The sequence below is a fragment of the Lepidothrix coronata genome, unplaced genomic scaffold (genome assembly GCF_001604755.1).
Source record: "Lepidothrix coronata isolate B3197 unplaced genomic scaffold, Lepidothrix_coronata-1.0 Scaffold159, whole genome shotgun sequence".
In the NCBI taxonomy this organism is placed as follows: domain Eukaryota; kingdom Metazoa; phylum Chordata; class Aves; order Passeriformes; family Pipridae; genus Lepidothrix; species Lepidothrix coronata.
Window position 1 is genome coordinate 1,968,435 of NW_016690339.1, and position 16,450 is coordinate 1,984,884.

The 16,450-nt window shown below is 35.3% G+C and overlaps 1 protein-coding gene across 1 annotated transcript in view; it reads left to right on the forward strand.

Annotated features, from left to right (window-relative positions):
• ADAMTS20 (ADAM metallopeptidase with thrombospondin type 1 motif 20) overlaps nt 1-16,450 on the forward strand; it is a 97,993-nt gene that overhangs the window by 39,110 nt on the left and 42,433 nt on the right. The window contains exons 13-20 of the mRNA XM_017829152.1: nt 6,303-6,448; nt 7,817-7,998; nt 8,095-8,231; nt 9,345-9,462; nt 13,144-13,239; nt 14,459-14,625; nt 14,734-14,863; nt 15,932-16,058. Of these exons, the coding sequence (XP_017684641.1) occupies nt 6,303-6,448; nt 7,817-7,998; nt 8,095-8,231; nt 9,345-9,462; nt 13,144-13,239; nt 14,459-14,625; nt 14,734-14,863; nt 15,932-16,058 (1,103 nt within the window). The remainder of the gene's footprint in view (nt 1-6,302; nt 6,449-7,816; nt 7,999-8,094; nt 8,232-9,344; nt 9,463-13,143; nt 13,240-14,458; nt 14,626-14,733; nt 14,864-15,931; nt 16,059-16,450) is intronic.

Sequence of the window (16,450 nt, forward strand, 5' to 3'; positions counted from 1 at the left end):
CCTAGTTTTCTTCTCTTAAACGTCATTATTCTAGTTGTCATGTTCCAGATAGGTGCTAATTTGATGGATGTTTAGGAAACGTGAATAACTTAGAGCAGAACTTCTAGCCCTGCTTCCTCTTAGGTTTTCTTGTTGCATTCTAGTCAAATATTTCTTTGTGCTTTGAAATTTCTATAGACCAGCAGACTCTTGTTTGGATTATAATTTCAATTGTTTTTTTTATTTTATTATCTGTTTCTTTTATTTTTTGGATTTCTGTAGTGAGGAGTTGACTTGCATTTGTCCTCTTGGGATAGTATAAATGATTTTTCCACACCTTAAACATGAGAAGTTTTGAGGTGTTTTATTAACCTTCTTTCTAAAATTCCAAAGGAGTGAGTTTGGAGAGTGATTCAGGTTTTGGTATTTTGAATGTCTTTGCTCATATTTAAAGAAACCCAAACAAAATTCTAAATCTCTGAGTACCAGTTTTCATAGTGTGGCTGATGACATTCAGAGAAAATACTTAATCCCATTTCATGGTGGATCTCATTAAAGGGAGTAGGAAGCTAGAAGTGTTATGGAAAATAAATATCTACACTATTATATGTAACCAAATTAGCTAAAAGCGAACTGATATACAAACTCTCCTTACACATCCATCTCCAGCTTACACCTGGCTCAGAATCATGGCTTCTGTATAATGAAGTTGATGCAGTTTTTAGCAGTGTAATTTATATGATATTCATTCCAATAATGGTAACTCATCTGTTGGAGTTAGTGATACACATCTGAGCCTAAAAAAAAAAAATCTCCAAAGAAAAATAGTTGTTGAAACCATCTATTTTCTAGGAGTGGCATTCTCAGAACAAGTTGTTTTTGCTATGAAAATAACAGCAAAAATACCTAATAAAGTGTGGTGGTATTATATTTTGAGACACTTTAAAGGGTTACTCTCTGGTCCTTCCTGGATTCCTGAGGAATATAGAAATATGCCCATATTCCATTGATTCCTTGGACATTGGAATGGAGAGGTAGGAGGTAGCTATGTGATTCTGACCTAAACTTTTCCATGTCCTGGAGTAGTCCCATTCTATATAATGGTAGTTTGCTACTTAAACACTGAAAAAAGCAAATGTCATAGAAGTCTGGAAAAAAACTGTTTAACAGCAAGAAGGAATTCACATGATAGAAGTAACAGTTTCATTGGAAAGCATGTGCCTTTGTCTGTTTTAGAGAAATGTTTACCACTTCTATTCACTGTAGATATATAGTGTATATTGAGCTAGCATCTAAAAATATCTAGAATAGGTATTAAGTGAATTAAGATTTCATCACTTTAACATAGAAGATAGGGTTATAGGGACAATTGAGAATAGGGATGCAGAGCAACAAAGAATTGCTTGAAACAGTAAAAGAAGTACCAGCCTGATTCTGAAATGTGTTTGCTGTTCTTCAGTTGTAGGTTACTGCTCATGTATTGATTTCTATTAAAAATCATTGCATAGCTTGACTACCTCATGAATGTAATGCATTAAGAGTTTTAATCTGAAAGAATAAATCATTCTATGTGTATATGTGTAAAGTAAGTATAAAAAATTCAGATGGATTTTATCAGAGTTGAGTGATAGGGGGATATGTTCACCATCTGGAAAACAGCAGCAGATCTTTTGAACTGTAAGAACAGAGTAAAGTATGGGCTCAAACCAAGAATTTTTTCTATAAACTGGGATTTCACAGAAATACTTTTCTGATGAGATATAATTACAGAAAAAGCAAAAGTTTCAAGGGAAAAAATAAAGTATGCAGATTTTTTGTAAGAATAAATTGAAAATGTTGAAAAAAATAACATTTTGTGGGGTTTGTTGATAATGTGTTTGAGTTATAAATTTAGACTCGTCTGAGAATCCGTGCTACAGAGAGAGAGAGACCTGAGATGCTGTGGTTACAACTTCAGTTAGATATCTTTGCAAGCTCCATTCCTTCTGTCTTGTATACTCGTTTTATTAACTGCTCTGTTTTTGTTCCTTTTTTATGCTCTATGGTCCTACTCTCATCTTGGTTCTTAGAGCAGTGTGCTTTCTGGACTATGGGTATTATAGGACGGAGAGGAGGCATAGGTTTAGTGTACAGCAAAAGGTTTTGTTACATCCACTTGCAGTTAAGACCGAGGCCTGTAGCAGTACATTCATTCAAGGGAATGAATGGGAACACTGCACAGACATGGACACAGGCAGCACCAACAGGAGTTTGGCATTCGAGTGAGTGTTTATCTTCACTCCCCGCTCTTGGGATTTTCTGCTGAATCTGTGTAACTTTGAAGATTCATACCCCTTTCCCAGCTCTGTGTGATTGCAATCTTCTTTGAGACAGTTCATGCTCATAATTCAGCTACAGACCAAATGCATCATAGTGAACTGATCTGCTGCAGCACTGTTTAGGGTTTTTCTGTTTCATGGCTACCAGCTATGCCCGTTTTCCTTTCCTGCATTTAATCCACTGTAACTTTCTCTTCCTGTGCTATTCACAGGCATTCTCAGGGTGCTGTTTGGATTGTATTTTATAAGGCAAAAAAAAGAGTCAGAACAAAAGAACTGGATATTTGGCAGGCAAAATACAGACCTTCATGGCCACTTCTGCAATGCTTTGTCCATTTCACTTTCTCTCCATACTTGTCTTTGGTGTTCAGTCATCTTATTTCCTTTTAGAAGCATCAGCAGCTACCAGTATCATCCATGGAAACATGTTTGTATCTGGAAATAAGCTCAAGAAAACCTATTCATCTCTTTTTCTGCAAGGCTATGTGGGGCTCCAGTGCATGGAATGATGTCCTCATACACTGAGCATCAGTGTGTCAGTCTTTGTCTTAAGGTCTTCAAAAACCATGTGTATATCTGTGAGTAGCCTGGAAAATATAGGCAGTAAGAGTGAACTTGGAGTTCTTTTCCTGCTGTGAGTCATAAAAGGCTGTGTAGGAAGTGCTTGATTTCAGAGGAGCTCTAGTCCTGTTCCGCATGCATCTGTCACTCTCCTTGATTCAGTTGAAATCAAGCATAGCCTGGCAAGTAATGCTTTAATAATTTCTTTCAAAGTTGCTTTCCTGGAAATTTGGCAAATTCAGTAAGAGATAAGTTGGAAGCACTCAAAGTCAATTTATCAAATCATAGGGTAATCCATAGGTAAGATTCACACTGTTTATTATAAGCAGGTTATTAAAAAATACAAACCAAATTTGAATCATTAACCCTCCTCTCATCTCTGAAGATATAATAATTAGATGCAGCTTTGAGTCAGAATTTCTGTCTTTTTGACAGAAAACCAACTGTTGATCTTGGCTAGAGCAGTACTGTAACTTACTGCAGTCAGTATGTTTGGAATTGTGATACCCACTTTACATGATGCATACATTATATTTGCCATAAAAAATGCAGAAAAAATTGTTTAGCAATTATATTTAAGTTTATGGAAGTTCTGTATATCCTAGTGTTCTCAGTGAAGCAATGATTCAATCAAGTACAGAGGAACATCTGGAACATGTCTGATGCCAGAGTTTTCTACCGTGACTTCATCATGTTGCTTCAGTAGGAATGCAGCGGAATAATAGCTAAGACAAGTTTGTTGAATAAGCTATTAAAATCCCAGATGTGAACATATGCTTTGCATTTTTATGGGTCAAAATAATGCTGTTGTGGGTATAAAATTTCATTTTACAACTCTCTCTTTTCCTGAAAGTTCCCTTCAAGTTACTGTGAATATTTTTCTGGATGGAAGAAAAACTTAAATGCTAGGTCATTGTCACATATTTGAATGCAGTATTTGTTTTGTGAAGGAGGATTTAAAATCTTCAGCCTATAGTCTAAAAAATTATTTCCTAAGATGCTAATGACAGTTTTTGGAAAGGCAAGATTTTAATATTTCCTCATTTACATTATGGCTGCACTATCTTTTATTGCTAGGTACTTGATGTTAAATACTAGAAGATTTGTATGTAAAGGTACCAGTACCCTAAGGGCATCTTGAAAAAAATAACAAAAAATAACAGTAAGCACTCCTGTGAGACTTCATATGCACATATATAGTTTTCTCGGTGTTAAGTTAAAGCATTAGTCTTAACATCAAGCAGGTGATGATCTGGCCAATTGACTGGATCATTTAAATGGTTATATGAAAAGATAGATCTAGATTTTTTCTGTATTTGCTTAGGGCATTACAATCACCTGGAATGGTCATATTCTTAGAGGAAGGCATCCAGGACTTAAAAGATATGGCCTATGTGCAAGAGTTGGTGTGATGAAGAGTTATACAAGCAGGCAGTTTTGTTATCAGGTTGAATTAGGAACTCAGGCAGAACCCTGAAAAGAGAATCAGATTCTGGAACAAATTCCTGTTTTGAGAGCAAAATGATCAGTAGCAAAGAACATAAGTACCAATATAATAAAAGCATATACTAATTAGGAAAAAAAAATCATTTAGGTATTATTTTATGCAGTAATAAAACCGCTGGACAACATTTGAGTTTTGTGGCATTTGGCTGTATTCAGAAGGATTGCACACAATTTTTGTGTGTTCAGTAAAATTTACATTATTTGGTGGTTCCTACAATAAATTTGTAAAATGCTGTAGTTGTAAAAAAAGGGGTGTAATCCTTGAATTATTTTATCTTTTGTGTATCAGAGATTCTGAAATTGTTTTATGTGCCAGAGATTTTAGTTACCCAAATCCTTCTAGGTAATACAAGACTGTTTCGTGTTGTAGAGAGGCAAAGCCTAAGCTTCAGAAATAAGAAACAGTTGAGTAGACATAATCTTCTCTTGATGATTCTAGTGACTGATCCGTGTATATACTGCAGGGAAAGATGGAATAAGCCACTCCCTGTCCATATGAGTTGGAGAATCCCTCCTGACTACGAACCTAATTGATGATCAGTCTAATCCTGAGTCTGCAAACAGGCATCTAAAATAAAGAATTCTCTCTATTATATATGAGCACTGACCCCATGTATTCAGCCCTGCCCAGTGTCTTGTCTCCAGATACAGGCAGTCTTTGATGCCTCGGGTGGTGTTTGGAGTCAAGGACAAAGTTGACACATTATCCAAATAGAAGTCAGCAGGATACATTGTTCTGATATTATAGTATCTTGTAAATATTCTGTATTAGTATGTAAACTATTCCACTATGTTGTGATCAAATATACCACTTGGGATTTTCTAAAGCATACAAGTGAATTAGAATTCCAACTGCCATAAGTCATCAGTAGGATTAGTGCTGGTAATTCCTGTGGGTTCTTTGGAAAAAGTCACACATGCATGCACCAATCATAAGATTCTCATTTAGACTTTTTAGTCATGTACTGTCCAGTCAGATACTGGACAGTAAATATTTAGAAGCAAGAGATAGATCACTTTATGCTTCCGGGAAAAAAAAACTGTCTATAAATAATAACCATTTACAGTTACAGTGTGTTGAGGTCTCATAAGTGGCACGACTACAAAAAAATAGTTTTGCAATCTTTGTCTTCTTAATAATGTAAATCCCAGCAGATGAAATAAAAATTTCTCCTTTATGTAAATTTTTAGTTGGAAATAGGTAGTTCTTAACCAGGAAAAAAATCTGAAGTAACAGAATAGACATTGTAAAGTAGTATCTTGCTCTAAGAATTATTATTTCTCTAACTATTAATTCCATTTTAATTGTAATAACAAATTTTTTTAATTAGTAGTAAATAAAAAAGGTTTTTTAAAATAAAAATAAAATATTTCACACCTTTTGTTATAGGCATGAAAGTCTGAGTTCAAACATGAATCTATAGCATCACTTTGCTTTACCATAACCAAGGTCTTAAATGCTTGGCTACTTTTCCCAAACAATCCCACTAGATAGTTAGCTTTTGAGATGTTCAAAACACCCTGATTTGCTTGGTGGTTTGTTACGAGTTTTCACTCTTTGTATCAGCATGAATTCTAAATTAAACTGGAAAATCTCAAACATAAAAGACAGTTGTAAATCTATTTTTGAAGTCTGTGCAAGAAAACATATTGGGAATCCAAGACTGTAAGAGTCTTGTAGAAGCATTTGGACAAAGTGAGAAGACTTAAATATGTATTCAGCATCCAGTAGCTTTCATAGTGAGCAAAGAAATCTAGACAGCATTTTTAAAAATATGAGTATTGGATAAGTTATCTCAAAGGAAATTGAACATTTTAGAAAATATCTGGATCCAGATAAGTGTAGTGAGCTCTTAAATTTTGTTCTTTCTGTGGCTAAAATATGCAGTAAACTTTTGCTTGGAATTAAAAATTTTATTTTATTTGTCAACCGTGCAGCACTGCCGCCATGGAATTTGTGTGAGCAGAGAAATGGAGATGCGTCCTGTAGATGGAGAATGGGGGCCATGGGGACCTTACAGCTCATGTTCAAGAACTTGTGGAGGTGGAATCAAGAGCACCACCAGGCTGTGTAATCGACCAGAGTATGTTTTTTATTGTGTTTTACATTAGTGCATAATGAAGATATTAAGAAAGAATGGATTGGTTCAAATCAAAATGAACCAATTGTGAGCTGCACAAATTAGTTTGAAGCACCAGTAAAAACATGCTTGTTTCAGCCGTGTTTGGAAAGAGATATAGGCCTACAGACTCTGATATGCAGAGGACTTTTAGATCGCCCTTGTCTTTAAATAATATAATTTATACTTATAGATGTTTCCGAAGACTTACATTGGCAGGGTCTTTTTTTTTTCAAGATTAACTGTTGAGGTTTTTTTTAACATTGAGATGCTTTCTTTCGAGTAGGAGCTGAAAAAAGAAGTATATGTATTCCCTACTAATCTGTTTAGTGAAACTCTTGATTTGCTTTAAGGCTTTTCCATAACATCGCCACGAGTAATGCCCCACAAGGAACACTGGTTATAGCAGAGTCATTTACAGCTTAGCTTTGTAATGAGAAACTTCCATTGAACGAATAATTCCGTGTGAGTTTCTTTCTCTGTAATAAAAATCAAAGAGAACTTTACCCTTGACTTGTCCAGAACCAGAACCACAGCTGCTCCCTGGGTTGTTTTGGGGTTTTTCTAGGAAGTCATGCCCACTTGATATTATCAGTGGGATAAATTAACTTCTATCAGATGGTCCCAGGTTATTTTATTTTCTCTGATGAGCAAGAAGCAGTAGACTAGATTGCCATTAGATCTCCTCTATCAGTCTGTAGTAATTGATAGTATCAATATGCCATTGATTTATTCTTGTTTTCCCCAAGAACATACTAATACTGAATTATTTTGTGTCAGGGTTTATGACTGTTAGGAAATGTATTTTAGACTTTACAGTAAATGGGGTGTTTTCCACAATTTTCCCTTTTTATTTCTTTTGATCCCCAAACTGAAACCAATATTAGGACTATAGAAAAGAGTGTGTCAGCTCCTAATTGTCTTCTTTCTTTGTCATTCTGTAAAATAATAATTTCAAATTACTGAGGAGATGCTGCTTCTGAAAAAAATAAGGCTATATTCTTAGCTCAATGAATAAAAGCATTAAATAATGCTTTTTCCCCGGCAAAATAGTTATTAAGAAGTAAAAGCGTAATAGGCATTAATAAACATCAGTAGCTTGATTACTACCTACCTCAGCAGTAGTATTTTACAAGTATTGTTTCATTTTCTTCTCTTGGGTATAAATGAATGCGCAGTGCAATACAAGTTAAGTGTGTGTGTGTAAGTCAGTAACAGCTGACAGAATGCTGTGTGAGATTTTGCCTTTTATATCAGTGGCTTGAGCCACTTTTAATGGAAAACAGCAATTTTAGAAAATGAGTGTGTTTTACATTTACCTTTTTTTGTTAGGCCAAGAAATGGAGGAAAGTACTGTGTTGGTCGCAGGATGAAATTTCGGTCATGTAATACGGATTCATGTCCAAAAGGCAAAAAAGATTTCCGGGAGCAACAGTGCTCTGAATTTGATGGCAGACACTTCAACATCAATGGTCTTACATCTGCGGTTCGCTGGCTTCCAAAATACAGTGGTAGTAAGTAATTATGCATTTTTTAAACTAACAAAATAAAAATGTTACTTTAATTAAAGTTTTAAAACAGACAAGAAACCTGTTGGATTTTCTTTCCAGTTTCTATGAAAGATCGCTGTAAACTTTTTTGCCGAGTTTCTGGAACAACTTCCTACTATCAGCTGAAGGACAGAGTTGCTGATGGTACTCCCTGTGGAGCAGAAACCAATGACCTTTGTGTTCAAGGCTTATGCAGGGTATTTAAATCTAAACTTATTAATTATTAAAATCAATTTTAGCAGATGGTAGATATTAAATATTAATCCAAATAAACATTAATGAAAATACGATGTTCTGAGTTTGCTTAAGCTGATTTTATTCCCTATCAAATTAGAGATCTAGAAATTGAGGCAATTAAGCGAAGAACATATAATTGAATCTGAAGACCCGGAGTCTTGCCTCATTAAGCCTCATATGTGAGAGAGTTAATATTGTCCATGTAAGTAGAGAGAAACTGATACAAAATTGAAATAAAGAGAAGAAAGGAACATGCTGTGTGTTTATTACCATTGTATTTCTAGTACCAGAGAAGTAAAAAAGTAGAAAATCCAACGGTAGATAGATTACATAATTATTATTTCATTGTAAAATCAGGAGGAACTTCTTTGCTTAATAGCAACTATGGCATTGCCACAAGATTTTGCTGGGATAAGCAAGATGCTATGTTATAACAATTCAAGACTTTTTTGTCAAGCCCAGGTTGTTCTGCTGATTGCAGTGAAGCAGTAAATTCAGGATGAGGAGAATATGTAGCTTTTTTTATAGTGTTGAATCAAGAGGAAAGAGGAAATGCCAGAAAACTGTTCTTTTTATCATAGTTCAATAAAAAGGGAAGTTTAAGTAAAGATACGTAAACAAAAATTGTGCTTGTGTTAGTTTAACCAACATAGTCTACGCATATTCCTTTGCTTATTTTGCAGTAATGACAGACTTTAAAAGAATTGATGACCATGTACACGCACATACTGCTTTTAGGATTCCAAGACTTTTAATATAAATATAACTTAAAATTTATACACTATGTTGATTTTTTAATGCAAAATCTTTATGTACTGTTATGTATTCTTATACAGTTCTTTACATATTAAGTCTTCTATTTGGATTGTACATTCTTAATACAACAGCACCACTGTGTTTTGCCCTTACATCTCAGCACCAAAAAACTTAAAAGGCTTTTAATGAATTTCAAGGAACATTAGATATATACAATGAACAAGAATATTTTGGGGTAGTGGGAAGCTTACATTGTTTGTTTTCGCTGTTTTCCATTGGGACAACTGACACAGGGCTTTTTTTTTTATTTTTTGTAGCAAGCAGGCTGTGATCACGTTTTGAATTCCAAGGCAAGGATAGACAAATGTGGAATCTGTGGTGGTGATAATTCTTCATGTAAGACACTTGCAGGTACTTTCAACAGTGCTCGTTATGGTATGTTTGTTTTGGTTTTGTTTTTTTTTTTTTTTATCTTAATGCATATTTCAGTATGGCTTCGATATTATGCTTTACATTTAAGGAAGTAGGATATCAGTGTATGTTCTTTAGGACTTCTATCAACAAAAAATATTTCTGATTTTCAGTCACGTTCCCTCTTAAGGATGCAGAGGCAAGCACTGTGACATAGTAACCCATTCAAGTGGCAAGAAAAGTCAGTCTGCCCTAAGGTCAAAGCAAAAGATATGAGTAAAAGATATGCTGAGAATAAAAGTATTTTAAAAGGAAGAATGCTTCCTGCTTTGTACTTTGCATTCTCTTGTCTGAAACTATGCAGCTGAAGGACATATTCCAGTGTCTCCTTTTGGTTGTGTAAAGAAATAGCAAGAAGTCTGTTGTGAGCAGCTGATGGGGTTCCTTTTCTCCTATAGTGAAGAAAATAGCCTGTGAAATGTAAGCCTTATCTTTCCAGAGAACAGGGATAGCAATATTTATGTTCTTTCCTCTTCATTGGCAGGTACTGAATGAGAATCTTCTGAATAACCCTGGTATTTCCTATTTATTTGATTTAGTTTCTCTAACAGAGCTGCTGATAATTCTTCTATATGTAGTCTGTTTTGGGAAGTATGGAGAGACTATTGTACATGTGTAGCAGTGCAATTAAGTTGTTAGAGCACAGAACATAAGGAGAGAAGTCTCCAGGTTAGTATCAGCCTAAAGGCTCCTTCATGCCACTTCACTGGTTGGAAGAGACCACAGGTGAAGTGAAAATGATACCTGGAGAGCTGCCAAATAGGATCTTCATAGAACAAAGCAGTTGCTGGTGAAGAGAAAAGTATGCCAAGTGTCCTGTTGGATTTTCTCTTCCCTGGCAGAGGGCTTGCACCAATTGAAAATTACCAAAAATTCTGAAGGTGGGATACAGGTACCTTTCCCATACAAATACGTGTATTTTTTCTTGTGTCTGTCCTGAGAAGCTGCTTATAGGTAGTACACAAATTTTGTCACAAATACATTTGTTACAATTCAAGTGACCATTATGTGAAACTACTATTTATGCAAATATGGTTGTGACTGTCACTCTCTTGCTGTTCATCAAATTTCCATTGTCACAGACTTATTTGCTTCAAATTGAAGTTGGAAGGGAAAAAAGAGCCCCATGTTTTGGCATGAGGAAAACCTTGATTTACTATTTGGCTTTATACTTAGTTGAATGTTTAAATTATGTTCAAGTTCTTGGAATTATAGCATATAAAAGATGATACTGAGTTGTACTACTAGACAGTATGCTAAACATTTGGAATTATCATTTAGACGTGCTCAACTAGGAGTACAGCAATGCAAACAAGAGGTTGTAGTTAGCTGACCATTAAAACTCCAGTGTCCATGACAGGTCTAAGACATCCCTAGGCTAATGACTGAAGACATTGTCTGAGGAAATATTCTTTTCCAAAACCTTCTTAATTAGGATAATAAAATAAGTATGCCAAAGTCTGTGCACTTGATCTTTTTCTTATAACTTCATTTGGTTCCATTTCATACTGAAATAAGTCATTTTACTTGTAAGGCAGAATTTGGAATTGGCAGTAGCAGCCTGTGGTATGTGGTTGTATTCATGCAGTTATAATGTTGTCAGTAACTGTTTAAACTGTAGTGAAGCAATCATCAAAAATTCATTACAGCAAAACGCTAATTTACTTGGCTACTATTTTAGGAAATGGTAATCTAATTATGTACACATGATTATTATGTTGGCTATTATTATTGCATCGCATTAGAGTATCTGAGGATTTCCTGGACAATGGTCATTCTCATTGCCCTAGTATGTGATCTGTTCTCTTTGTGTATCCTTGACAGTGTGCTGTGCAGTTTTGTTTATAATTTCCCCCCGTATTTTGTCTTCTTTCATTCTGTTGTCACAAGGTCTTTAATGTATGAGATGAGGGGCTTTTTTGAGTGTGTTTTGGTTTTTTGTCCCAGTATGCTGGAAGATTGACCAAGCCATATTTATCCAGAGCTTGTCGTGTCAATTTGCAATTGCACTGCTGCCCCCAGGTGGTAAATGTGATAGACCTGTAATTAGAAATCATTTAAATGTGTGGCATAGTTTTAATAGGTTAAAAGCACTGGAAAGTTAGTGAGTTATGAGATTTGTCATGGTTTAACCCCAGCTGGAACCACACAGCCAGTCATTCACTGCCTCCCAGTGGGATGGGGGAGAGAATCGGAAGAGTAAAAGTGAGCAAACTCATGGATTCAAAGACAGTTTAGTTTAATAGGGAAAGCAAAAGCCACAAAGCCTCAAAGTAGAGCAAGGAATTCATTCACCGCTTCCCATAGGCAGGCAGGTTTTCAGCCCCAGGAAAGCAGGTCTCCATCACAGATAACAGAGACTTGGGAAAACAAATGCCATTTCTCCGAACATCCCCCTTTCCTTCTTTCCTCAGCTTTATATGCTGAGCATGACACTCTGTGGTCTGAGATATTCCTGTGGTCAGTTGTCCAGGACACAGCTGTCCTGGCTGTGTCCCTTCCCAGTTCTTGTGCATCCCCAGTCTCCTCACTGGTGGGGTAGTATGAGAGGGAGAAGAGGCCTTGACTCTGTGTAAGCTCTGCACAGCAATAACAAGAACATTCCTGAATTATCAACATTTTCCAACACAAGTCCAAAACATAGCCCCATGCCAGCTACTGTGAAGAAAATTGACTCTACCCCAACCAAACCCAATACAAAAGGAAAAGAATATTGTCATTTAAATTTTTATCCACAGAGGTGAGTCAATTAAAGTTAAATCCCAGCAAGATTGTTAAACACAGTGAAATAGATGGAAAAGTTATCAAAGCTTATATTAATACTTCAGATTACATGTTTGTGTTTATTATTTGTTTCCAATGTTTGCCTTCCTCAGTTTTTCCTTTAGAATTTGTGATTAACATCTGTGAGAAACAGGTTTGGATTTTTTAACCTATGTTTATGTGCAGAGTGACTGTTTTAAGAAGTAGATCTTAATGCACCTTATTTTGTTACCTCATGACAAGGCTACCATAGTAGTAATTGGAGATATTACAAGAAATGATGGCTCATTTGTGAAGCATTTGTATTTTAAAGGGAGTGCAGTCAATCTTTAAGCAGGAGAATGTGGACTAAGCATGGCTAATTTAACTGAAACATCTGCCTGTGCATATGGCCTGAAACACTGCAATATTTTAGACTCCTTTTTATTATTATTTTATTATATTCTTATTATTTAAGACTCATTCTTTAAAGTGCTGTCATGAAATACTGTTGTGAGAGAAAAACTACCTCAATTGTATAAACAGGGAATTGAGATATTTCTTGTTAAGTGACTTATTCAGATTTCTATAAAAGTTTTGTGGTTAAATTTTGAGGAGTCGCAGTGTTTCCTGAGTCCCACTTGATATACTTGACTGCTTTCTAGAGGAGTGCTGCTCTCTAGGGATTTTTCTGAGTAGGTTGAACTCATGTTAGTGGTAAAGAGTTGAATTTACTTTTCTGAACACAGAACCTAACACTTCCTAGAACATGAGGGCATTCAGCATTGGTTGTCTCTGGCGCACTGTAGGGTTTTGTGAATAAAACTGGTTAAATCTATGTTCATATTTACTAGTATTTGACTATTTTTCTATATAATTAATTTGTGAATAATTACATTGCAGGTTACAATGTTGTAGTAAATATTCCCAAAGGAGCAACAAACATTGATATTCGACAGTACAGCTACTCAGGGAAACCAGAAGACGACAACTACCTTGGTAAAAGCCTCCTGTGTACAACGTTGGTGATAGGTTTTGTGCTCATACCAGGGATCTGTCCCAGACATGTGTATTATCAGAAGTCTGATAAAGATTTTAGATGAAATATCTAATTACTTTGTATATTTATTTGCCTGAGTCTCTCAGTGGATATTAGTTTCTGTAAAAATGAGTGAGATATTATTAGGTTTCTGATTCTTAAAGGAGTGCGTTATTTATCAGATAAGAGGAATTATAGCATGTGGCATCATTTTGTCAATTTTTTACTTTGTTGTCACAGTGTTCATTAAAGTGAACTTGAGAATAATGCAGGTATTTGTTGTTTTAAATCTTGGAAGCATACACTTTGTTTACAAACAAAGCAGTCTGACCATCAGGAAACTTATCAGTTATCTCATATTTCTCTTTTTCTATCATGTCTGAGTATAAAGGTCGTTGATATATTCGCATGTGTGCAGGTAACAGAGAATTCACAAGCTCATTGTACCAAAAATCTTGGTTGTTCTATTTCACAGTAGTTACATTGTTTCTGAAGTGCCTGAAAAAATATTGATGCATATTTACTTTCTGTCTCTTCTTCCGTTTTCATCCTAGTCAACAAACTTCAGAGTTCTCAAAATGTTTTCCTTGTCAGCTGTTGCCCACATGCAGCTCGCAGGACACAAAAACAACCCTACCCCCGATATTAGCTACCATTTCAAATGTAGTATCACCTGAATAGCATGCCTGTACTACAAATTCTACCTGATTTTAAAAAGTTTAACTTGTCATTCATCTTCATTATTGTAGATTAGTCATTGTATTAAATGACTATTATAAATACTTAATAATTTATTTTTACTTTCAAGTTTACTTTTGAAAGCCACTTCACTAGAAGTAGCTCTAGCAAATACAAGGATGTGGGCTGTAGAATAGGGCAGAAATACAGATAATTATTGTTTCCTTCTACATAGCAGAACCTAACCAAATTTAGAAGTCATGACTGCAGTCAGCCCTTCAGCAGAACAAATATTATTATATTAGTATAATGCAGAGAAAATCCATGGCAACTGCTCAGGTGAAAGTTACTGATGATTAGGATTGAATTCACTCATTAGAAACTATTTGATACAACTTTATACATGGACTAAAATAAAGCTAAGTGTTGATAAGAGATTTTATTGATAGAACCTTTTAATTAAATAGATACTTTATTTTCAATATTTTATTTCACTTATAGCTTTATCTGATATTCATGGAAATTTTATCTTGAATGGAAATTTTGTTGTAAGCATGTCAAAAAAAGAAGTCAATATACAAGGAGCCATTTTTGAGTACAGTGGGTCAAACAATACGATAGAACGAATTAACAGCACTGATAGAGTTGAAGAAGAGCTAACCTTACAGGTGCATGTTTACTTTTTTCATAAGTTTGAAAATTTCCTACGTGAACATTATGTTCATAGTTTTATGTCCATATTCACTGAAAAACAGCTATCATTTTATCTCATCAAGGTTTTGTGTGTAGGGAATTTACACAACCCTGATGTGCGTTATTCATTCAATATCCCGATAGAAGACAGAAGTGATTTATTTACGTGGGATCCTTATGGACCCTGGCAAGACTGCAGCAGGATGTGCCAAGGTACTGTGAATTATTTTTTCACCAGAACCAAAAACCTGATGGCATTTAGGATGAGACTAGTCCTAAGTACTCTGATTTTTCACCCCTATTTGTAAGGAAGAAATTTATTACTCTCAGTAAACTTTAAGTGCACAGAGCCCTTAAGGGCACAATAGCTTCTGATTTTTGTTTTTACTATTTTCAGTACTTATGCAATGCAATTCTATACTCAAACCTACCTTTGTAGACATAGGAGTGGTTTGTTAAAACAAAAGTTGAATCAAGTCTAATGCATCCTTAGAAAGCGGTATTGTATATCTACTAATATGTGTTAGGTTCTATTATCCTATTTCTAGATGGTCACTGATTTGTCTAGTATTTTTCTTATACATTTATTTGTCTTTTTTTGTTATCTGCTACAGGGGATGAAGCTCTTTAAAAATATATTTTACTATTTTATACTCTTATTCTATAGGCCATTCCAGTGTAAAAATAAAGGCACAATATTTATGAAATGAGTGTATAAAACTGTATGTACAGAGCTTTTTGACAGATACTCGTATTAGTGGGTGCTAGAAAAGCCTGAAGTCACGTGATGATGAGTTTCTTCTGGTTTTGAGTCTGGCTGTAGATATGATCATGTGCTAGAGAAGCAACGCATCTGTCAACTGTCAACTGTGCTACTTCTCCCAGCACTCAGGGTATCTTTTAGGTACCCTGTGATCAAATTTTCTGCTTCCTTAAAGGAAAGGATCACAACCTCTTAGTTGACATGGTGGTTTGAAAATATGTTAATTAGCAAAGGACAGACATGATACATTTGGAATACTTAGCCTGATGAGTGAATGGACTGTTGCACTTTCGTAGCTGATATCCTGTAAGACCACTGTAGGACAGCTGGGAGATGGCAAAGATCACTGGGACAAGGTTGTTCTCCACCTGGAATGTAGTCAGCATATTTGGGCAGAATCTGCTGTATACGGTGATTAGTGTTAATGGGGTATCTCAGTTAAATTCCTAAATGATGAGAGGAATCCATAAGGCACTCTTATTTTAGCCCCTTATTTCCTTTTTTGGTACTTTTTCAAGGTATTCGAAGAAGGAGAATGACATGTATACGTAAAAGTGATCATGTAGTAGTGTCTGATCAAAGATGTGAACTTATACCCACTGTACCAAGTGTCTTTGAGGAGTGTAATACAGAGTGTGAATTAAGGTAAACAGAGGTTCCTAACTGATTGAGCTATTATGGTCTTATATGTTTTTTTTAATTGAGATTGAAACAAAGTAATTCAGATTGCTTTATCCTCTGTCCCTCCATCCCTCTCTACCTCCCTCATCCTTCCCATCTCTCCTGCTTCTCCTCAAATCTGTTGGCATAATGGGTACATTATATTTACACTTCTGAATCTAAGTAAAGCTAGGGTATTTTTCTAATTTTTATTGGTAAAGTACAAAGTCTTTTGTCAGGATTGTGAATCAGTTCTATATATTCTGGCACAAAAACTTGTATTGCCGTGTGGAAAACATTTTCCATCAGAATTGTACCCACAACTGGAACTAATTTGAAACAGACTTGTGTTTTTGGACTCCAAGAAAGCCCATGCT